The sequence below is a fragment of the Salvia miltiorrhiza genome, chromosome 8, assembly GCF_028751815.1.
Source record: "Salvia miltiorrhiza cultivar Shanhuang (shh) chromosome 8, IMPLAD_Smil_shh, whole genome shotgun sequence".
In the NCBI taxonomy this organism is placed as follows: domain Eukaryota; kingdom Viridiplantae; phylum Streptophyta; class Magnoliopsida; order Lamiales; family Lamiaceae; genus Salvia; species Salvia miltiorrhiza.
In genome coordinates this window covers 51843055-51866201 of record NC_080394.1, presented here as the reverse complement: position 1 = coordinate 51866201, position 23147 = coordinate 51843055, and the positions used below count along the sequence as shown (strand labels likewise).

At 32.1% G+C, this 23147-nt stretch overlaps 4 protein-coding genes across 8 annotated transcripts; 2 read left to right on the top strand and 2 right to left on the bottom strand.

The window, feature by feature from the left end:
• The first annotated feature begins 1084 nt into the window (after positions 1–1084).
• On the top strand, positions 1085–3280 carry LOC130998969 (probable WRKY transcription factor 43). Its single transcript, XM_057924416.1, has 2 exons — positions 1085–1476; positions 2965–3280. Exons 1-2 carry the CDS (start codon positions 1187–1189, stop codon positions 3158–3160), a joined length of 486 nt encoding a protein of 161 aa, XP_057780399.1. The 5' UTR covers positions 1085–1186; the 3' UTR covers positions 3161–3280.
• A 1699-nt stretch (positions 3281–4979) lies between these two features.
• Positions 4980–5601, bottom strand: LOC130998968 (ubiquitin-40S ribosomal protein S27a-like). Its single transcript, XM_057924415.1, has one exon. The coding sequence runs from the start codon at positions 5564–5566 to the stop codon at positions 5096–5098; it is 471 nt and encodes a 156-aa protein (XP_057780398.1). The 5' UTR covers positions 5567–5601; the 3' UTR covers positions 4980–5095.
• A 4459-nt stretch (positions 5602–10060) lies between these two features.
• LOC130998967 (uncharacterized) lies at positions 10061–14969 on the top strand. Of its 2 annotated transcripts, none has more exons than XM_057924413.1 (7): positions 10061–10219; positions 10837–10948; positions 13291–13445; positions 13544–13613; positions 14104–14213; positions 14497–14611; positions 14733–14969. In XM_057924413.1, the coding sequence occupies exons 3-7, from the start codon at positions 13382–13384 to the stop codon at positions 14839–14841; spliced, it is 468 nt and encodes a 155-aa protein (XP_057780396.1). In that variant the 5' UTR covers positions 10061–10219; positions 10837–10948; positions 13291–13381; the 3' UTR covers positions 14842–14969. The 2 variants fall into 2 exon arrangements, with proteins under 2 accessions (XP_057780396.1, XP_057780397.1); XM_057924414.1 differs by having other exon boundaries at positions 13291–13477.
• LOC130998966 (pectin acetylesterase 8-like) lies at positions 14872–22944 on the bottom strand. Of its 4 annotated transcripts, none has more exons than XM_057924409.1 (12): positions 22759–22944; positions 17210–17331; positions 17004–17086; positions 16640–16769; positions 16472–16551; positions 16306–16392; positions 16101–16225; positions 15965–16025; positions 15839–15892; positions 15572–15755; positions 15323–15469; positions 14872–15235 (listed from the first exon to the last, which is right to left on the bottom strand). In XM_057924409.1, exons 2-12 carry the CDS (start codon positions 17325–17327, stop codon positions 15132–15134), a joined length of 1173 nt encoding a protein of 390 aa, XP_057780392.1. In that variant the 5' UTR covers positions 17328–17331; positions 22759–22944; the 3' UTR covers positions 14872–15131. The 4 variants fall into 4 exon arrangements, with proteins under 4 accessions (XP_057780392.1, XP_057780394.1, XP_057780391.1 ...); XM_057924411.1 differs by lacking the exon at positions 22759–22944 and adding an exon at positions 17647–17797; XM_057924408.1 differs by lacking the exon at positions 22759–22944 and having other exon boundaries at positions 17210–17507.
• Between the last annotated feature and the right edge of the window lie 203 nt (positions 22945–23147).

The window sequence follows — 23147 nt, the reverse complement described above, 5'->3', positions numbered from 1 at the left end:
GAGGAGAGGTTTAAACGAGTGCCAACTATACTTACAAAGAACAAGTTCTTTGAAGCAAGTTTGACCTTTGGCTTCTGGGTACACAGAATATATGCCTAGGGTCTAAGAGAATGTATGTAATCAGCAGTGACTGATTTTGGCTTTGTAATTCTCTTCTTCGATTCAAGCTTTGAGCCGTTAAGCTTTAGGCTGAGTAGCTATTTCGGCAGAGCTTCAGCTTATGTCGTTGAATCGGTGAAGATTGAAGTGATCCTCGAGCGCTATTTGTAGGAGAACTCTTGAATAGATCCGTTGGCGTAAATCGTCTTCAAGATTTCTTCCGTTGGAGAGCAATTCGAATTTGGGCTGAGGCTTCAATCTTCGAGGTTCCTTGTCTGTGTGGAAACGGCTCTCTTTGAAGGACAGGAGATGTGACATCTCTGAAAAGTAGCCACCAGATAGGAATGACCTCTGCAGAGATAAGATATTGAGATATCTCTGCATTTAATGCGGCTGTACTTGGCGGCTGTACTTGAGCGTACGTGGCTTCCTCTGAACATTGGAAGATCAGTCCTAGGAGGAATGTTCAACTGATACTTGACTTTAGTATCAGTCTATGGCGCACATTAAATAATCAGTCTTCAACTGATTCTTCAACTGATACTTTAGTTGGTAACTTCAGTCTTCAGTCTTCAGTCTTCGACACCGCAACTATATTAGAAACGAACTCTAACACTTGAGTTCAAAACGATTCTAGTCTATTACATTTAAGTCCTATGAATTTTGGTATTATCAAAACAAGGGTTAGGATATTCCACAAGTTTCCCAACACAATTCATCTTAAAATTAATACTAACTTGAAAGAGGTAGCACGATCATAAAACATGTCGGTAGATATTTTGGAGGATCAAATATTAAACCATATGAATGAGTAAAAATAAAGCTCCAAATACTTGAATTATTAAAAAAAACTCTCCCTACTCTCTCCCTCTAGATATATATTCACACACATAAATATAGAAATTCATGCTTTGTAAATAACGTTAGACCTAGAGAGAAGCATGCACGTATATACCCAGTGGGGCAGTTGAACCGAAATTAGTTGAAATTTAGTTGGCCTCAGTTTACTACAAAATAAATTCTCTCTCATCTCCATAAATAAACCTCAAACCTTCACTTCATTTCTCTCTCTAGATTCTTCCCCATCATGCAAGAACATCATCTCTTTGCGCCATTTCAAACACCTTCCTTTTTCCCAGATTCTTTTCCAGAAATGGATCAGATTCGGAGCCAAACGCTGCAAAATTCTGTGCCTAAATTTGAGGAAGATTGCAAAGTTGATAACAGCAGAAACAAAAGAGGAAATTATGAGAGGAGAAAAATGAGTTTTCCGCAGCGGTTTGCGTTTCAGACAAGGAGCCAAGAGGATATACTTGATGATGGCTATCGCTGGAGAAAATATGGCCAAAAATCTGTCAAGAATAGCAAGTTTCCTAGGTGAGAAATGTTTCGATTTCGCATTTTTAATTTTGTAAAATTAATGAAATATGAGACTGAAATATAAAATAATATTTCCTCCCGTTCCATTTAAAATAGCACAATAGAAATGAACGCGTAAATTAAGAATAAAATGTTAATAGTGTAAAGTGAACATGGACCGTATACTATTTTCAAAAAGTATAATTATAAATAGGATAAATTAAAAAGGAAAGTATACTAGTATTATAAATGGGACGAAGGTGAGTATAATTAGATGAGTATTTTATTTTATAAAATTAACGAAATACAAGATTGAAATATAAAATAGTGACATGTTTTAGATGCAAGATGTTTGATCTTCTTATTGGCAATTTGCATTTAGGATCAGAATTTTGGTTTCACATATATATAATTGAAAAAAAAATGTTAATTGGTTAGTTTGATGAACTAATAACAAACTCTTTGACAACGCCACAAATTTAAATTCCTACAATTGCTTTCCACGCTCATTGATATTCTTATATTTAATTATATATAACCAAACAAAGGATTGGAATTTCTTGAAATAAAAAGGTTAAAAGGAACTTAAATGGCCTAGTATGCATATATCTATTACTCCCTCCGTCCCAATAAAAGTGGCCACTTTTTTTGGGCACGGAGATTAAGAAATTGAGTGTTATATGTTTTAATAGAGTGTGACCTACAATTGTTGACCAAATTAGTGAGTAATTGTTGACTTAATTAAAGTAATTTTGGCATTTTTAGAAAGTGGCCTACAATTGTTGACCAAATTAGTGAGTAATTGTTGACTTAATTAAAGTAAACTTTTGCCATTTTTAGAAAGTAGCCACTTTTAATGGGACACCCAAAAAGAAAATGTGGCCACTTTTATTGGGACGGAGGGAGTACAAATTGGGAGTAGGCCTCAATATCTCACATTAATATGCATGTAAAAATTATGATAAGGAACAGAGCTAGGAATTTTAAAAATGAATAAATAAAATTATATTTCTATATTTAAAGAAATGAAATTAATTCAATTTTATATATAAAAAATGCAAAATACCACCTAAATATAATGAATATTTTTTTTTTGCTCGGGTGAATGCTGAGTCGGACCAAGGCTTGGCTCGGTCTCTAGCTGTGATAATTTTTAATTATAAAATACGTACGTATGTGATGTACTCACTCCATCCCACGAATTTTGAGTCACTTCTTTTTGGCACATGAATTAATGTTTTAAGTATGTAAGTAATAAAATATAGAAAAGTGATTAGTTAAGTGTCTAGGTAATAAAGTAGCTAGAAAAGTGATAAAGTAGAAAAGTAATAAAGTAGAAAAATACACAATTAATTAAGATAAGTTTAATTAAAACTCCTAAATTTTATTATATATAGAAATGACTCAAGATTCGTGGGACGAATGAAAAAGAAAATTGATTCAAGATTCGTGGGACGGAGAGGGAGTATAAAATAATTTAATTAATTTGATATTTTGTGTATTTAGGAGCTACTATCGATGCACGCACCCCACATGCAATGTGAAGAAACAAGTAGAGAGGCTAAGCAAAGACAGCAGCATTGTTATGACAACCTACGAGGGAACTCACAACCATCCATCTGAGAAGCTCATGCAATCTCTAACTCCTCTTCTTCAACAGATTCACTTCCTCACTTCTGCTAATAAATCATCTATAGTTTAACTCCTATAATTTATCATGTAATTTCAACTTTCAACAATGCATTAATTTAGTTTAATATTCTCTACGTATTATGTACGCCCTCCTAATTTTATTTAATGATAATTAAAAAAATATAATTAATGTAGCGTGCATCTCAATTCTTAGTTAAAATTTATTAATTTATAACTATAGTCCTAAGGGAGGGTAGCACGGGTACTAGAAAAAATTAATTATTTATTTAGTAAATGGAGAAATTGGCGAATAAATTTAAAAAAAGTGAAGAGAGGTTGTGGGAGAAAATGGCTCATATAATAAAAAATGGTGGGTGGGTCCATGAATTTTTTTTTTTGATCAGGTGGGTCCATGAATGACAAGAAAATGACAGAACATGTTTTCGTGAATGGACAAAAATGGTAAATTAAGGCTTTTTCGTGGATGGAAAGAGTAATATATAATTAATGCGGATGCTCCAAGGTGCCTCTTATTTATAATGTAATGGATAATGTCGCACAAATTGACAGGAAATGATCTCAATTATTAATTAGATAATGTCACATGAATTAGCAATAAAGGATCTTAAATGTTAATCCAATTAACATTAATTTAAGATTCTTTATTACTAATTTGTGCCACAATATTATCTTTTGTATATATAAATGAATAACATGTGCTAATCCTAGGGTTCAAAATTACTTAATACTAGTGTTATATTTGTGCGAAGCACGATGTAAGTGATGAGTTTGGAAAAAATCGAGCCAAGAACACAAAGAATTTGCCCAAAACTTGTAGGGAAAGAAAGGAGAAGTTTTATAAAGACGATTGCTCATCCCTTTTATTTGCTTGAAGTTCCCCTTTTATAGGCTATTATAAGTCTAAAACTAAAACCCAATACCAAGGGTCCATTAATGAATGTCCCTTGGCCCAAGCCTCGTTAAAAATTTCTGGTGAAAATCTAGTGAGAAAAACACTAGTAAAGATAAAAGAATACTTGGTTTAAATAATAGAGTTTAGGTTATAGGTTTTCTATCTTTTAGAGCTAATAAGTCGGGCTGTCGGACTTGACTCAGGACAATTGGATTTGACATATGTCTTCAGATCTGTTGGTGGGCTTTCTCGGATTTGACTTCTTAGCCTTCTTTAGGGCTGACTCAGGGCGACCTTGCTTAGGGCTACCTTTACTCGGGACTGCATTGTTCAGGGCTACCTTTGTTCGGGGCTGCCTTTGCTCAGGGTTGTCTCTATTCAGAGTTAACTTTGTTATTTGCTCAACCCCTCTCCACATTTGAGCTTCTATTTAATGTTTCGTTCGTTGAGCTCATTTGGATTTTATGCTTGAGTGTTGTGAAACAATTTATGAACACGTGCCCAAAGCGATTCTCCTCTTTGATTTTTTCCTCGAACGTTATCTTCGCTAGCATAGATCCAAGATGACATAAGGGCAACATCTTCCTTCACACACCAAGCTACATTTTTTGCCCCTTTCTGATTTTTGTTTGGGCGTTGAACACCCATAAATAAATTATGAGAGACATTTTCTGATGTGGAAATTCTTTGAGAGGTAGAAATTTGACATAAATTTGGAGAAAATTGAGATTCATAAAATTGAGAATTTGGTTGATTTTCGAAATTTGAAAAAAAATGAGTCGGATAAGATGAAAAATTTGCAGAATCTTGAGGATTAGGATAATCTTGGGAGTTTTGGTGATTTTGAGAATTTGGATAATAATAATTGGGATAATTTGGATCCATAATGGAAATATAGTGAAATGAAGAAAGAGAGAGTTTTTGTTTTGGTGTGAAAATATAGTGAATTTTTTTTTTTAAAACTAAATTCAAACACTTAAAAATAAAATTGTAGAATCATAACAATACTTAGCCAAAATCCATAATACCAGAAAGCTAGATTCAAAATTATAACATAAAAAACAGCGTTCAAATCAACATATAAAAAACGCCTCAATCACCGGCGGTCTTATTGTAGACGTAGGTGAGCCCGCACTTACCGCAGTAGTGCCTGTCGAAGTGGTTGGCCATGAAAGTTCTGGCGCCGCACTCGGCGTTGGGGCACTCCTTCCTCAGGCGCTGAACCTTGCCGGAGTCATCGACCTTGTAAAACTGGAGCACGGCGAGCTTGACCTTCTTCTTCTTGTGCTTGATCTTCTTCGGCTTGGTGTAGGTCTTCTTCTTGCGCTTCTTCGCGCCACCGCGGAGGCGGAGGACCAGGTGGAGGGTGGACTCCTTCTGGATGTTGTAGTCGGCGAGGGTGCGGCCGTCCTCGAGCTGCTTTCCGGCGAAGATCAGGCGCTGCTGGTCCGGCGGGATGCCCTCCTTGTCCTGGATCTTGGCCTTGACATTGTCGATCGTGTCGGAGGATTCAACCTCCAAGGTGATCGTCTTACCCGTTAGGGTTTTCACGAAAATCTGCATCGTTGAGGCGGGATTAGGGTTAGGGTTTGGGTCGAAAATATAGTGAAATTAAGCTCTATTTATAGAGCTAAAAATAAGAAAAATTTTAATATAATTTTAATATATTTTTTATAAAGATAAAACATTATAAAATTTTGTTTATCCAAATATTTAATCCACCAGTTAAAATTTGACATGTGGCAGGGAGAGAGAAAAAATGGAGAAGCGTGACTTGGGGCGGTAGATCCCCCAGGTCGAGCAATTTTGGTGACTTTCCAAATTTTTTTTATCAACTGTTTTGTCCTATTAGCATGACTCTCCCCAAATATCACGGTTGGGGGTAGTCTTATGAGGTACTGGAATATGGACAAAAAAAGAAGAAGGATTTGGTTAAAAGGAGTTAAGAGACAGAAAATATGATGTGGGAGATGCCGAAAAAACTGGGTTTTCTAAAACTGCTAAAATTGGCGCCAAAAAAGAGCCACTAAAAACTGGTCTTTTATATAGATTATTAGCACACGCCCATTCGTGCGAATAAATGTAAATATAAATCTTGATGAGTCGTAAGTGCATACATGCTATGTAATTTGAATAAACATAACAATAATTATTTTTATATGCATCAAAATTTTTATTTGTGTATTTTACTGACAAATATTTTTTATCAATGGGTTAGCAGAATTTTTATTTGTGTATTTTACTGAAAAATATTTTTTATCAATGGGTTAGCAGAAAAAATATGGAGTATATGATTAAATAAATTTGAATAGACATGTTACTATAAAATTAAACTCTTTAATTTACTTTTATTTTATATTTTAAAGAGAATCAATAATGATTCTCCAATTAATGATTTTCCAATTAATCATTTTTTTTGCTTCATAGATAAGTAATTGTCAATCTAATATTAAATTCAATTAAGAAATACTCATAACAAATATGTTAATATAAATAAATATAAATATTCATATAAAAACATACTGAAAATTTAATAAATCTATATCGTATTTGAAAATCTATTTTAATATATAAATATATAGTGTGTATATATATATATATATATATATAAATTTATATTAATATAAAATTCACTTTAAAAAATTATGTTTAATTGAAAGAGTTCTAAAATGAATAAATATAAGTTTCATCTTTTTAGTTGCATTAAATCGTTATAATAAAAAATAAATAGAAAATATGAAAAATGAACGGAGAAAGAACCGTATAATTAAAAGAAATTAGAAAAGAGAAAGGAGAGATAAAAGATGAGAGAGAAAAAAAATTGTAACTTTAATTAATAATAACTTATTCGTTTTAAATTTATTTTTTATAATTTTAAAATCAAATTAAAGATCTTTTCGTTATCTTTAATTTAACATTAATTTAACATCCATGTGGAATATCTTTTTATTAATCAAAATTGATGATTTTTATAAAAGAATCAAAACAAAAAAAGAAAAATGAGGAGAGAGAAATTTTGGTGGGAAAAAGTAGTTGTTGTTATACTGTTCTTTTATATATAATATATAGATATAGAAATATACTCCCTCTGTCCACGAAAAAGTACCCTACTTATCCCTTTTTTTTCCACGAAAAAGTGTCTTGTTTACTTTTTTGTACATTCATACCCTTTACTTTTCAATTTATTTACAACTTATGTCATTAATAAATCCACAATTTTATTTAATCTATGCAATTAACCCACACAATTAACTCACTAATTAAAACTACGAAACCAACTCCCCCACGCCTAATCAATCCCATTTCCCCCAAAATTAAATTACTCTTTCTCTGAACTCAAACAAGTGGAAGAAATACACACAAACCCTCCAAATTGTATCTCCAATCATATCTACAACCCGATTTAATGGCTTTTGGGCTATGTGTGTTTGTTGATTAGCCAATGGAATAACTCCACTTCACGTGTGAATTCCGCACTAAAAGAAATTGAGTTTTTACCCACACATAATTATCCACACATAATAATGAGTGGTAGTTTAGCCACACATAATTTCAAAATGTGTAGGTAATTCACACAAAAAAATTCATTAATTATTGACATTTAAAATGTGTGGCAAAAATATTTTCGTGACACTTATTATTTTACGGTTATTTTTAAGTTTTATTTATGTATAATAAAATTTATTTTTAAATTTGTTGCGCCAACGTGGCAAACTAATAAAAGTTATTAACCACTCATAATTCTAAATTATCTATGTGTAAGAATTCTAAATTATTTATGCAAATCTTAATTGATGTTTTACCCACACATATTTTGAAAAATGTGTAGGTGAAACAATTTGAAACTTTCAATTAGTTATTGACATTTAAAATGTGTAGCAGAAAATTTATTTGTAACATTTATTATATGGCGGTAATTCTTTTTTAAGTTTTATTTTATTTAATGAAGTTTATTTTTATATTTGGTGTGCACCTCTATTAATTTTTTTAAACCACACATAATATATGTGTGGATAATAATTTTTATATTTATATTTTGACAAATTAAAGTAAATTTAATTTTATTTTTATATATTAGTGCCAACTAATGAATTGATTTCTCTACAATTATATAATAAAATAAAAATTAAATAGTAACATTAAAATAGGCATAAAAAACAAGAATGAATATGTTAAAAAAAACACAAGAATTAAAATAGGCATAAAAATTAAATACTAGTCTTTAACATCAAAATCGAACTCAATAAGGAGTATGATTGTTTAAACTCTCAACAACTAAAAGACAAGAAAATATTAACAAACTAATTGTTGGGAACCCCATGGAATATCTTGTCTTGTTTTGATGATACCAAAATCCTTAGGTTTAATATGTAATAGACTAGAACAGTTTGAACTCAAGTGTTAGAGTTCGTTTCTAGTTTAGCTTGCGGTTCTGAAGACTGAAGAACGAAGGACTGAAGATTGAAGACTGAAGTTACCAACTGAAGTAACAGTTGAAGAATCAGTTCAGAACTGATTACTTAATGCGTGCCCCGTGGACTCAGCAGACTGATACTAAAGTCAAGTATCAGTTAAACATTCTTCCTCGGACTGAACTTCCAACGTTCAAAGGAAGCCACGTGCTCACATAGTACAGCCGCATTAAATGCAGAGATCTCAGGATCATCCCTTTCTGCAGAGGTCATTCATATTTGGTGGCTACTTTATCAGAGACGTCGCATCTCCTGCTCATCAACATAGTCGTTCCCACCAAACAAGGAACCTCGAAGATTGAAGCCTCAGCCCAAATTCAAAAAGCTCTCCAACGGAAGAAATCTTGAAGACGTTCTCCGCCAACGGATCTATTCAAGATCTCTCCTATAAGTAGTGCTCGATGATCACTTCAATCTTCACCGATTCAACGACATAAGCTAAAGCTCTGCCAAAATTGCTACTCAGCTCAAAGCTCAACCTCCCCAAAGCTTGAATCGAACAAGAGAATTCCAAAGCCAAAATCAGTCACTGTTGATTACACACATTCTCTTAGACCTTAGGCTGATATCTGTTTACCCAGAAGCCTAGGTCAAACTTGCTCCAAAGAACTTGTTCTTTGAAGTTTAGTTGGCAAGTTTTCAAACCTCCTTTCGAGAGATAGAATCGAGTGTTTGAGTGGTAAATGAGTTTAGGAAGGTACTCTGACTCCTTGAGATCCTAGTGCAAGGTCGTGCTAGGAGTGAGAAATCCAACGCGAGTGAAGTGTTGGTACTGAAGAGTGGAATCTTCAGTGGAACGGTTGTGTGCACCCGGCAAGCACACGGTTCGGTTTGCAGTGCACCAGTTAAGCACTTGCGGAGTGGATTGTTGGTCTGATCAACCGACCGTGGATGTAGGAAAGTGTTTTTCGAACCACGTAAAAGTCTCTGTGTTATTTACAGCTTTCAGTTTTACATTCTTACTTGTGTTGTTACTTTTGATAAACTGAATACTGATTAACTGCAAAGAGAAACCTAAGACTAACAACGTGCTCAACCGAGGCTATTACGAAACAAAGTTATTTCCGCTGCGTATGATATCAGTCTAACTGATCTATCCTCTGATAGTCAGGAAGATTTATATCATCTCTGTTTTAGCAAACTCGATTGAAGCCTTAACGTGCATCAGTTAAGTTTCAGTAACTTAACTGATAACTCCTTACTGAAGAGTCTTTCAGTATCAGTCGTCAACCCTGTTTGGTCAAAACTCCTTTCAGTTAACAAGTGTCTTAGTTTGCTTGTAAAGTTTCGTTTAGATCTCTATCTTGAGATCCCTCTGTTTTTAGAGGAAAGAAAAATAGCCCATATGTGTATTCCCCCCATACACCTATTCGAGACCCTCCGGACCTAACACTAATCAATGTCATTAGAACTACCCCTATTGTAATTTTTACCCCACTCAAAACAATTTTATCAGCTTTCTTAGTATCCGTGTCGCACCCAAATGAGACACTTTTTCGTGGACGGAGGGAGTAGATTTTAATCGTTGTGTAATTTTGTTATTTTTTTTTAATTTTTCTTTTTTTTTTTTTTCTTTTTCGCTTTAAGCCCTAGCCTAATTGGGTATAGTTCCGCCACCATTCAAAATTTCTTCCGCCCAAACCCACGCCACCCACCCAGCGCCGGGCTAACAACTGATTCCCGTCGTCCTCTGCTAGCCACCACCGGGAGAGAAGACCGAACTGCTCGAAGTATGTTGCTCAAGGTAATTGTGAATTTGTGCTACTTCTACTTGCTGAAGGGAGGGAATCTTATGTAATTTTTTTGCAAATCTTACTCCCAGCGAAATTGTCCACCGCCCAAGTCACATATATCGCCGAATCTTCCCCACCTTCACATTCCGTCCCACAGCCACATATATCGCCGATTTCGCCTTCACTCCCCATATTCCGTTCCTCATCAATCCACTTGTTTGATTTTTATCTGTGTGAAAAGGAAGATAATTTTTCGTGGAAGAAGTTAAACTAAGTCGTGTTGAGTAGGAAATTGTAGTGGTATGTGAGCTGCCCACCTTTTTTTTGGATTTTCGTCAAAACCAATGCCCACTATGTGTTTGTAGTTGTGTCCTTTAACATGGAGTAATAATTATTTAAGGTAATAAAGACTTTGTTAGAGTTTACCGAGAAAGTTTCAAATTCCTCAGCACTTTCACTATGTGTTTGTAGTTTTTTGCAATGGGGCTCCAAGTATTCTGATTATTTTGTTCAAATATTTTCTCATCTGTTTTGAGATTCTGGCTGTTGTTGGTTGTAATTTCTTTCTCTTTTCCGTGTGGGTGAATCTGATGAATTGTGTTATATTGATTTTCTTCTTTCTCCATAGAATTAGACTGTGAAGCAATTGAAGAAATCTTCTCCTAGAGAGAAAGAGAGAGAGCAATTTTAGTCGGTGATGAATGATTGAGGCGTTGCAATTCTCAGAGTGGAAAATTCAGGTGAGAAATATTGCTAAGAGTTTTGAACTTCACCACATGTTGATTGAATGAATGCTCAAAGAAAATGCCTTTGATCTTTAATCTATCCTGCACAACTTTGCGTTTCCCATTCAAAAGAAAGACAAATTAAAGCACATTTTGTTGTTTTATTTTTGTGTTTCCCATTCGAAATCATACATTTGTGTAAGAAGCTTATTCCTTTTTTTTCTTGATTTTGATTGAATATTTAATTTTTCCAATTTGGGTATTTTATTTTGGTGTTCCACGTTGTAGCTTGTTTTCTAGTTGCAGCTGCTGGTTTTAGTTTTCTCCTATGTGTTTTATAACAAAAACAAAAATATGTAAATCCATTTCCAAATTATTGGTAGGAAGAATAAAGGTTACAAGTTTCTCCATAGGCTGCGTTTACTTTGATAGATAAATTTATCCATGGAAATGGATGGATAACAAGAATTTATACCTTGAAATGTCTCCTTTCTTTTCCAACATTTGACACAAGAGCATTTTTCCTTCCATATTTTCACTTCAAGGGTGAATAATATTATCACACCAAAAAATGGAGGGATAATATTATCCACCCTTGAAGTGAAAATAAGGAAGAAAAAATGTTTTTGTGTCAAATGTTGGAAAAGAAAGGAGACATTTAAAGACATAAATTTTTGTTATTCATCCTTTTCCATGGATAAATTTATCCATCAAAGTAAATGCAACCATAAAGGATACAAGTTTCTCCACAAGAAACATACACTCACGAGGAGAAAAACAGAGCAATAGAAAATAAATTTGTGAAATACTTCAAAAGCTTAGGATAACAAATCTCAATTAGTATATTGACTCGATGCATTTTGACTATAGATCCAAAAATCTAGAGATATAATACAGTGAAGTGAAATAAAAAATGTATTTATTTTTTGTAAGTTATATTGTGTTTTGAGATACAGCTAGAAATTGAATAACTACTTATAAATGTGACTTCATGTGCTGTCTGTGGCAAACACTATATCATTTCATTTCATCTTGCCCAGAAAAACTTGCTTTATTTCCTGATACATTGTACTCGATATACTTTTAATTAACTTTTGATTTGAGGTAATATTAATATCTTTCATTGGAGTATTTATATTGTTAGATATAATAGTAATTTTTTTTATCCAGCACTTGGAGCTACGTCCCGTCCCTTAATACATAAATTATACTATGATCAAGATAAAAGAAGATACTCTATCTCAATTTTGAAATAAAACTGCATCTATAAAAATTTATGCTTTAGAGTTGAAAAGTTGGTAGTAATAATTCTCAATTAGAATGAAATGCATGTAAGTGTGTGTGTGTGTGTGTGTTTGTTCACATGTATGTACTGTTTATAATTTGTAAATACTTTGTCAGAGTAAGCTAAATCAAATTTGCATATTTTCTTGATTCATGCGAGTATTATTTCTTAGTCTCTTCCTTCCACTTAATTTGATTTGTGTGTTTTTTCAATTGTTCTATTAAATATGGATTAATATATTTTTATAGTATTATATAATCTCCAGATTAGGGGGATTAAGCCAAGTTGCAGACCAATAATAAAGTGAAATTTAAATTTTTTGTCCAAATTTAATATGATAGTCCCACGACTTCTTGTTTCTCACTGTAACATCATATTGAATTTGAGCGAAATTACTCGTCGTGGGACGATTCAGAATCACTCTTAAAATCATGTATATTTTTTGTTAAAGAAAAAAATCATGATATAAATTAGAAAATTGACATAGTTCAAGTATTTTTCGATAGTATCCTCCTATTTTTTTTTGTCGTTGCTCGAATAGTGAATTTATCGCTATGAAGCACCAAATTTACGAGTTTTAGGCAAAATTGGAGTTTCTGAAAAGGAAATGGAGAAAGAATAACTCATATATAAAACATTAAAAAAATGAATAAATTACTTTTAGCAGTATTTTAACAATCGACTAAAATCTGTGGCCCTAAATCTAATCTCCTCCTTTCTCTCTGGCAAGTCACAATCCAAGTCATTTTGGACTGCTCTGAGTTGTGAGTTGCGTAGAGTGAAGTCAGCCTTGCTCAGCTCTACACAAATTCAATGCTACACCGATTATTGCACCAATAGCTCTAAACTTATCCCAAAAGAAATTGCTGCACCAGACCCTCTTTCAATAACAGTAATCCATTGTAATAACTGAGTTCGCCCATGTTTTTGGAAAAATTATCTCTTGAGGAATAGATTTGAGCATCGGTCGTTGTGGGTTGAAATGATTTTGTGGGGTTTTGATGAATGCGGTTTTATTTCTGCTCGTCAACTGTTTGATGAAATGACTTAAGTGGTTCTTCCATCCGTATAGTGAAGCTCTCGACCTGTATATTTTCATTTCCAAAGAGATCGAAAAGGAGCGAGTTTTTGCGGGGTTCCCATTGCTGAAGAAAGAATCACGAATGGATTGGAGCGTTGTGCGAAGGATTTGGGAGAAATGGGCAACAAACAACGTAGGGTCTTCAGGTGCAAATGGCTGCAATTTTTTGTAAAAAAAAGTGAGTCGTTTTTTGTGTGCTATCATAAAGGAGTGATGATATCTAAAGGTTTGTTTGAATTTTCAGGCCAGGATTTGAAGGCAGCTCTCTTGATCAACTATGATCCCACTGGACCTTCTCGCTTGGTGTCTACTATGTAAGCAATAGCTTGAAGTTCTTGTTCTTGTTCAAAAAGAAAAGTGATAATTTCAATTACTTGATTAATGGAAATTTAGCTTGTTGTAATCTTTGATGGAATGAATAGTCCTTGGATTTGATTGGTTGAATCATCACTATCACATTAGTTTCTCGTTTTTTTCTTCCTCTAATACTTAGGTTTTTGCAGATTCAGTCATGTTGAATATGCAAACTTAGACCAGACTTAGAATTGAGTTTTGATATTTAAAAAGAATCTGTTTCAGTTGTATGGTTTAGTATACTGAACCTAAAACTAGGGTGTTGAGGAGTTCAAAAACAAGAACACTTTGAATGCTATGCCGAATGCACTCTTTATTTGTTAATGTGTAGTCTATACCTCGTGCTAATAATCATCTCTGTTTGGTATAATTTGTTTCTCAAAATCTTGGATGTTGTTTTGAGTGGTCAATGTGATAACCTATTTCACATACATTTGCCTCTTCTTGCAGTGCAGAGCAAGAAGGCATAAAAGCAGATCCAATTGAAATCAGTCAATTTATCAATTTTGTCAAGAGAAACAAACTTCAGACTGAGACCTTCTTCATCGGGCCAAACCAATGTAAGTTCTACTCTCGCAACAACTCCATTACATGCACAACCATTGCAGTAATGGTTCTTTTGTCTAGGAAATGATCTCTTAGTTAACTAAAATGCTATTATATCATTTCTTGAGCGCAGATTATACTAGTCCGTTTCATTCTACTTGTTCTTCATCTTTCTAGCTTTTTGATGTTTTTGTTGAATCTCAGAATGTCGTAGCTTCTCCGAAGAACAAGGAGGCCCTTAATTATGTTTGTGGTATTTACAAAAACATATTTCCATTGATTTTACATTTCTAACAGATCTTGTCACCTCGATTCATGAGAGTTGGTTCTGTGCAAGGAGCTTGAACTCTTCGAAGCATGCCGGTGAAGGCGCTATAGTCATGCAGACATCATCATTCCTCTTGGTTGGACTGTGAGTAACCACCAAATTTTAGTCAAATATACCATAAAATTTTGCCATCCTTTTTAAGTGCTCGAGTCATTTTGCAATTCAGATTGGTTTATGCATGCCATCCATATGATCTTCATTGCAGATACGATGGCTCGATTGGTGCAGCATCATGTGCAATGATGGCTGTCGATCAGTTTGCAAGCGAAACTAGGTCGAAGAAACTATTGATTTCATTGAAGGATCTAGCATGAAATAGAGCATCTTTTATGAAACATTTTGGCTTTTATATAAATATATAAAATTGTGGCATCTTATTAATGCATTTTATGATATAAAATCTTTTGCAGACAATAAAATACATTACTGTTTTTTAACAATATTTGACGCCTCCATACAAAAAGACAGTTTCTCCGCACTTGGTTTATAATTTTCATTATTTGCAAATCCTTGATGAATGATAGGAAACTCTTTCTGCATATCTTCAAATTATATATCTTTCATTAATCTTCAATTACGTATCCTTCAAGAACCCCTTAATCCTTCAAAAACGCGGTTGTGACAAGTCTTGTCGCAAGGGTAAGGACAGTCGATCTTTTGAAACGGGCTTCTGTCGTAGTACCAATCTCCGACAGCTTCTGCTATGTTCTGCCAATTTAGACATATATACACTCTTCGTATCAATGATATATACAATAGAAAAATGCGAGTAGAGACTAGCAGAAAACAGCTCACCTTGCCATTCAACACGGGGGCAGTCGGCTTTCAGCCATGTCTCCTGCATTTCAGTCTGGCAATGAGCGTAGCAAGAGTTGATGAAATACCCTTTCGATGCAGAGTTTTCTACTCCGCTCAACGCGCTCAGAAACTGCGTTCTGAAATCTAAAAAATACGCGAAAAATATGAGAAATAAAAAAAACCAGACATGAAATGTTGTAACTAGTCATATAAACTAGGAGATGGAAATGGTTATAGGTATCAAACCTTGCATGACTTGCAGCTGGGTGGTAGAGCACTTGTTTATATCGGTCTTGCAGTTGTGCCAGAGGCCGTGTGGATCGGCCACACCGGGCGCCAAGATGTTCTTGATCTGCCACGAATCATAGGCAGCATTGACCAGGAAGATGGGTGTTTGAATTCCTTGTACCATGTTTTGAGGGAAGAAGCACTGCAATTTCAGACATACCAACATGTGAAAAAAGGTCTAATAGTTTGCAAAGAAAAGCATCTAGTTATGAAGATGGCTCGAACTAGGCCTGGCTTCATCTTTGACGTGCAAGACTGAGGCAGATTCTTCGCTGATCCCTGCAGTCGAAAGCCAGGTTAGGCTGCAGAAAATGAGCCAGAAAATGGGACAAAAATTTCTTACAAACTTACATGTGTTGTGACAACATCATTGTAGAACTGTTCAATGTGTTGAGCTCCAGAAACATCCTCCCTATTGTTAGGTCATAAACAAGACCGGATAAGCTGAGATAAGACGACCTACATAGTTGTTGATGTGAGAGCTTACGTGTTGATGAAGAAGCCCGCGTCTGCAAAGCATTTCACCTTTGTGGTTGCGGGAACAAGAGATCTGAATCTATCGCAGTGAAGAATCGAGGTCAATCCACCAGCTGAGCATCCAGATAGAATAGCCTGCATAGGATAATAGTGTTAAAATCAAACTTCAAACCAGACAATCAAGCCTCTCTCTCTCTGTTTCTCTTAGCACTTACATTTTGAGCATGGCTCATTCCTTTTGCTAAAAGGTCCTCAACAATAGCAACAAAGACCCTTGCTCCTCTGTAGTATAAACCAGTATCCTGATCAAATTCCACACATCAATTAGAGTTGTGCATCACCATTATTATATGATGAAACGAGACATGACAACAGACTTACTGGATTAACTGCTTCTACATCACCAGTAAATGATGCCCCATCACAATACCTAACCTTGATCCTATTCCAGTTATAGAAATCTGGAAGCCAACAACATCACACCGAGTCGTTCATTTAAGACATCATCATCAAACAACTACAACTACAAAAGCCATTCCAAAGCCATACCAGGATTGAACTGAGGCTTGTTGCTGAAAATCCCAGAGAAGGCCACCTGTTTAGCCATTTGCTTGGAGGAACCTAACCGGGTGCTTTTTCGGGCTAGGCACGTCGTTTCATTGTTGCACCACCCTCCTCCCTGTATCCAAGAATGGAAAAGCTAGCTCCTGAGATATGAATAAAGCTAATAGTCCATTCAAATACTCGAAACTTGCCTTAAACAAAAACCATCCTGACCTTCAACACTACTTAGCAACTTCATTTGAAAAATCATAACAATATATTCTTCTTACATAAACCTAGTACCTACTAAAAATCTTTCGAATTGAACAATGAATATCAAGGTCCTAGTCCTAGGACAAGAGGAAACTACCTCGATGTGAACCAACCAATTGTTGATTCCTGCTCCAAAACCATTGTCAAAATGGTATGCAGGTGGACTCCCATCCAAACAAACTGTCAAAATACAGAGAGAGAGAGAGAGAGAGAGAGAGAGAGAGAGAGAGAGAGAGAGTTAACAGAATCTATAGAGACCAACTAAAACAACAACTTGAGATTTTGGATTTAGCATTATTTCACCTGCTCCTTTAGCCACAACGCTCTCAACATAAGTGATATCAACAAAGAAGCTTTCACTTCTCAGCAAAATCATCAAAGAAACCAGAATCAACACCCATTGATGCAATCTCCCATTCATTTTTCTGCCCATTTTCAGTCCCAAATCGCCAAATCAAACAACAAGAATGAGTGAAGAAATATAAAGCTAAAACATCAACAAATGTGAAGAATTGAAGCAGCAAATATTTCACTTTAAATAGACCGTTGTGACACTAGATTACTATTTTAAATGATTATGTAATTTCCTTCTTGAATACAGATTCCATCATTATTTTTTTCGACTTAACTCTTTTAACTAGAAATAAATGCGTTAGTTCGATTACTGCAGGAGTGAGATACACATTAAATGACAAATTTATTAACGACAAAAATAAAAATGGAAAATGATTAGAACGTACAATGGTTGTTGGCTGAAACAACTAACTAAATCCCAGTTCAGGATATTCAGAGCTGGAATCAAGCAGAGGAAAACGATTAAACGAAGGTTACTTCTTCCAGATGTCGACTATCGAAAATTTGAACCCCAAAAAAATGGATTTAAGAAGAAACAGATACAGAAAAAAGAAAATGAAATTAAAAATTATTTAACTATAATAACAGCTTTATATAGATTCGGTTAGACAATCGAAGAGGCTACAGACACTTATTCTCGTGTAAGAATTAATAAATGGTTTTGGGATTTATAAATATTTACTTTATTTTTCCAGTTACAAAAGAGCATTTTGGATTAAATTTTGGTTATTTACTTGTAACAGAAATTGATAAATTATGTTATTTTATCGTTTCTACACGCACTGAGAATTTATTTTTTCGTGAGAAATGAGAGTAATGAACAAAATCAATAAATTCTACGAACATATCAATATAATTGATCAACAATCTATTTAATATGTTGAAAATCTCGTTGGATTCGAACCCAAGACTAAAATATGTGTTCATAAAAATTATCTACTTGTTCATTAAAATGGAATGACTTGTTCAAACGTATTCTCATTTCTTACGTTACTTGTCGATTCTCAATAAATCTTTCTCTGTATATATATTGAGAAAGAAAATATTTGAATTGATATAAAGAAACACTATAATGTAATCAATGAGCACTTTTAAAGTAGCTAGCAAAGAGTTTGTGCATTTGACACCATTCATGAACCTCATTTTAATCAATTACTAGTATGTCCACCCGCGCGATGCACGGGCCATGGCATATTTATTTATTTTAAAATTTTAAATATATAAAAATGTTAAAATGTTTATTTATGAGTTACATTAATTGATAATAAAAAATTATGTTAATTTAAATATTAATATTTGATTTAAAATAATGTATAATAACAATGTTATCAACTTAATGAGTATAATACTAAATCCAATGACTGTTGTATGCTAATTGAATAGGTAAAATAATAATTAAATTTATAGATTGTAAAGAAAATAATTTAAGTTAATTTAATTGATTAAGCAAAATATACTAAACTATCAATATAATAAAATTAATAATGATATCATTTAATATAACGACATTGGGAGTCCAAATTGTACTATTATTAAAAGTTCATATTTAAATAGCCCAAAATTAATTAAAATATCATAGAAAATATGAATAGCATAAAAATGAAAATATAACAATAATAAATAAATAATTTGTACACATAATTAAATAGAAGTATATAATATTTAAAACTTTAGTTTTAAGATATATCATTATTTTTTATTTCCAAATTCATATTAAAATTAATACAAATTTCCTTCTCCTTAATTGTATTAAAACTACTGTAATTTAAAAATATTTAAATTTAAAATAATTATAATTAAACAATCATGTAAACTTTTTTAAAAGAAAAAATGCCATCTACTTATTTTCTCACTAATAAACAAAAACAAAATGAAAAAAGAGTATGATGTTCAACATTAGAGATAAATGAAAGCAAACAAAAATTAATTTCGACATTTTAAATATCAAAATTTATTCATTTCAATTTTTTTTTAATAATTTTTACATCAAATTAAAGATCTTTTTCATAATATTTAATTTAACATCCATATTGAGTATTTATTTTATGAATCGAAATTAATGTTTTTTGAAAAAACATAAAATAGAAAAAAGAATAAAAAAAAGAGTAGAAAATTTGGAGGGAAAAATTATTAAGAGAGAAAAATTGGAGGTAAAAAAATTCCTCTTTTATATTATACTAACATTTGCACTCAACGCACGAAAAATATTTTTATATTTTATTATACTCGTTCCATCCACGAAAGAACTTTCTATCTTTCCTTTTTGGGATGTCCACAAAAAAACTTCCTACTTATTTTTTGACTATACCCACTATTTATAATTACTCATTTTTCACTTTTGCACAACCCTCAATATTAATTATAACACTTTTTCACCACTCTCAATACACTCAACAACTTTTTTCTTAAAACACGTGTCACTCCCTCCTAGGAAGTTCTTTCATAGACAATGGAGTATATAAAATTGATTATCATTTGATTATTATATCAAAATTCTAAATATAATTAAAATGGAGTATAATTTAAGATAAATATATTTTAGTTTAATATAAAAATAATAAACAATAATTCATATTAATAAAAAATGATATTGTGAAAAAAGAAAACAATATAAGTAAAAATATAATTGAAAAAAATAGATTTATTCAAAAAAAGAGGAGAGAGGAGAGAGATTTTTCTTAAGTTTTAATCTTTAAATAAATATAATTTTTATATTTTAAATCAAATATTTACATAACATATGCATATCAAATATTTTATAATTAGTCGAATTTCACAATTTTAAAAAAGAGTTAAAGAAAAAGAAAAAAAAAGATGTAGAGCTTTATAAATAAACCTTTAATTTTATTCTAACTACAAAATTGCCACTCAATTTTGAAATTGATTTGAAATCAATTTGAAATTGAAAACTCCCTTTTTAATATAGTATAGATATAGATTGGAGCTGGACAACGTACTCCCTCCGTCCACGAAATAAACTCCTACTTGCCCTTAAATATTTGTCCACGAAATAAACTCCTACTCTGCTTTTCGGACAATTATACCCTCCCTTGCTTTTAAATTTACTACACTTTTATCTATTGGGCCACTTTATTCCACCATTACTTATGTAATTAGTCTCCCCTAAACTAATTATTATTATTATTATTATTATTATTATTATTATTATTATTGTTGTTGTTGTTGTTGTTGTTATTATTATTATTATTATTGTTATTATTGTTATTATTATTATTATTGTTATTATTGTTATTATTATTGTTATTATTATTATTATTATTGTTATTATTATTATTATTATTATTATTATTATTATTATTATTATCATTACTCTTATTCTTATTGTTGTTGTTATTATTATTATTATTATTATTATTATTATTATTATTATTATGATTATTATTATTATTATTATCCTTATTATTATTATTGTTGTTGTTATTATTATTATTATATTATTATTATTACTACTACTACTATTGTTATTATTATTATTATTATCCTTATTCTTATTCTTATTCTTATTATCCTTATTATTATTATTATTATTATTATTCAAATTATTATTATTATTATTATTATTATTATTATTATTATTATTATTATTATCCTTATTATTTTTATTGTTATTGTTGTTATTATTATTATTATTATCAAATTGCTAGTTGAAGATTAGTAAAAGTAATCACAATACATAAACACTACCCTTTTAGTCTTTTACACCACCTTTACACCACCTTTTTCAGCTTTCTTAGTCTCCGTGCCGAACCTCAACTGGGAGTTTATTTCGTGGACGGAGGGAGTAATAAATTACAATATATAATAATTAATATTAAAATTTTGATTTTTTTTTTCATGATTAATACTCCCTCCGTCCACCAATTCAAGGCCTACTTGCCTTTTTGGTCCGTCCACAAAAACAAGGCCTACCTATTTTTGGTAAGTTTTTATTCATTATTTAATCAAAAAAGTCAAAGATTCTTTACAAAAAAAGTGGGACCCTTTCTCCACTCAACTAATAAAAATACACTTTTCTTAAAAACACCCTTTCTCCACTCAACTAATAAAAATACATTTTTTCTTAAAACCCGTGTTTTTTCATATAGGCCTTTAATTGGTGGACGGAGGGAGTATAAAATTGAAGGTAGATAAATTTTAAAAATAATTTTTTTTTACAAGAGAATCTTGTTTAAGACCATCAGAATTTGACATGTCAACATATCAAAATTCAGATCCAATTTTTCCAAAACACTTCGAAATTATTATTATTATTATTATATGTGATCAGATATTTGACATGTTTGATAGATATTGATCCATCGGAATGTAATTACACAAAGATTATTTTTGTGTTTCTCTATAATTTAAATTTAAATTTGAAGTAATCTCTAAATTCAAAAGAAAATATTTGAAATTTTTCTTGATAGTTCTGCTTTCTGAAGAAACGAATATTGATAGGTTACATCAATTGTAGTTAAATATTGAAATCACTATCAAATCTGTTAATTTGTAAATATTACATTAGACGGAAACTATATGTAGTTAAATAGAAATTTGAGAAGGCAATAATATTAAGGAATCTTATCGACTTACGCGTCCTGCTATCTGCTACATTGAAATGAATGACGATGACGGTTGCTGAGTAAACTAGAATAATTGAGACAGTAATACTATTCGAATGCAAATTTAATCAATTCCTATTTTCCATCATTATTTTTTTCGACTTAACTCTTTTAACCAGAAATAAATGCGTTAGTTCGATTACTGCAAGAGTGAAATACACATTAAATGACAAATTTATTAACAACAAAAATAAAAATGAAAAATGATTAGAACGTACAATGGTTGTTGGCTGAAATAACTAATTAGAGGGTGTTTGGCTGAGCTTATAAGCTCCTCAAAACAACTTATAAGCTCCTCAAAAAATAAGTTCCTCTACCCCAACTTATTTTTTTATAATCTCATATGCAATAATCATTTTACAAATATTTTTCAACAATAATTTATTATTTTCATCATTAATCATTTAAGTTCAATTTTCTTTGATTTTCTCACTCTAGCAAAAAATTGTCACTCTAACTTATAAGCTCAATTATCCAAATACTTTGACAACTTATAAGCTCTTAAAAATTACATATTAAAAACTCTTAAAACATATTATAAGCTCCAAAGCTTATAAGCTCTTTAAAATAAGCTTAGCCAAATCCCAATTCAGGATATTTAGAGCTGGAATCAAGCAGAGGAAAACTAAGGTTACTTCTTCCAATGCCATTATCGAAAATTTGAACCCCAAAAAATGGATTTAAGAAGAAACAGATATAGAAAAAAGAAAAAGAAATTAAAAATTATTTAACTATAATAACAGCTTTATATAGATGCGGTTAGACAATGGAAGAGGCTACCGACACTTATTCTTGTGTAAGAATTAATAAATGGTTTTGGGATTTATAAATATTTACTTTATTTTTCGAGTTACAAAAAATGAAACATGGGCTTACCAGATGAATTGGCGGAGGCTTGAGTGTTTTGAGTGAAGAGGTGCTGCTTGAAGAAGATATGCGGTTAATGAGAATGAGTAGATTTTACAGGTAAGATGAGAAAGAGAAGTTGCAGAGGGTGGGAGACACGCTGAAATTTGGAGGCGCGGCGGATTGGAAATTTGCAGAGAGGGAAGGGAGGTGGCGAAGGTGAGGGAGTAACAATCATTCCTTTTATATTAATAATAATAAATCTGTATTTTATTTAAAATGCAGATTTTATATGGGCCTTTTTGGTATATTGGGCCTGTTTTATTATAGTTGAATTTAAATTCAATAACATAGTAGAGTATTTGTTGGGCTTTCAAGAAATTGGATGCTCATTTCGCTTCCCAAATAGTACTCCCTCC

Excerpts from the sequence above, each read along its gene's own strand:
- LOC130998969 (XM_057924416.1), top strand. The coding sequence starts at position 1,187 with ATGCAAGAACATCATCTCTTTGCGCCATTTCAAACACCTTCCTTTTTC. Across the intron at positions 1,477-2,964 it reads AAGAATAGCAAGTTTCCTAG|GAGCTACTATCGATGCACGC; the intron begins GTGAGAAATGTT and ends TTGTGTATTTAG.
- LOC130998968 (XM_057924415.1), bottom strand. The coding sequence starts at position 5,566 with ATGCAGATTTTCGTGAAAACCCTAACGGGTAAGACGATCACCTTGGAG.
- LOC130998967 (XM_057924413.1), top strand. The coding sequence starts at position 13,382 with ATGGATTGGAGCGTTGTGCGAAGGATTTGGGAGAAATGGGCAACAAAC. Across the intron at positions 13,614-14,103 it reads TCTCGCTTGGTGTCTACTAT|TGCAGAGCAAGAAGGCATAA; the intron begins GTAAGCAATAGC and ends CTCTTCTTGCAG. Across the intron at positions 14,612-14,732 it reads TCATTCCTCTTGGTTGGACT|ATACGATGGCTCGATTGGTG; the intron begins GTGAGTAACCAC and ends TCTTCATTGCAG.
- LOC130998966 (XM_057924412.1), bottom strand. The coding sequence starts at position 17,339 with ATGGGCAGAAAAATGAATGGGAGATTGCATCAATGGGTGTTGATTCTG. Across the intron at positions 16,393-16,471 it reads ATGTAGAAGCAGTTAATCCA|GATACTGGTTTATACTACAG; the intron begins GTAAGTCTGTTG and ends GAATTTGATCAG. Across the intron at positions 15,893-15,964 it reads ATGATGTTGTCACAACACAT|GGATCAGCGAAGAATCTGCC; the intron begins GTAAGTTTGTAA and ends TTTCGACTGCAG.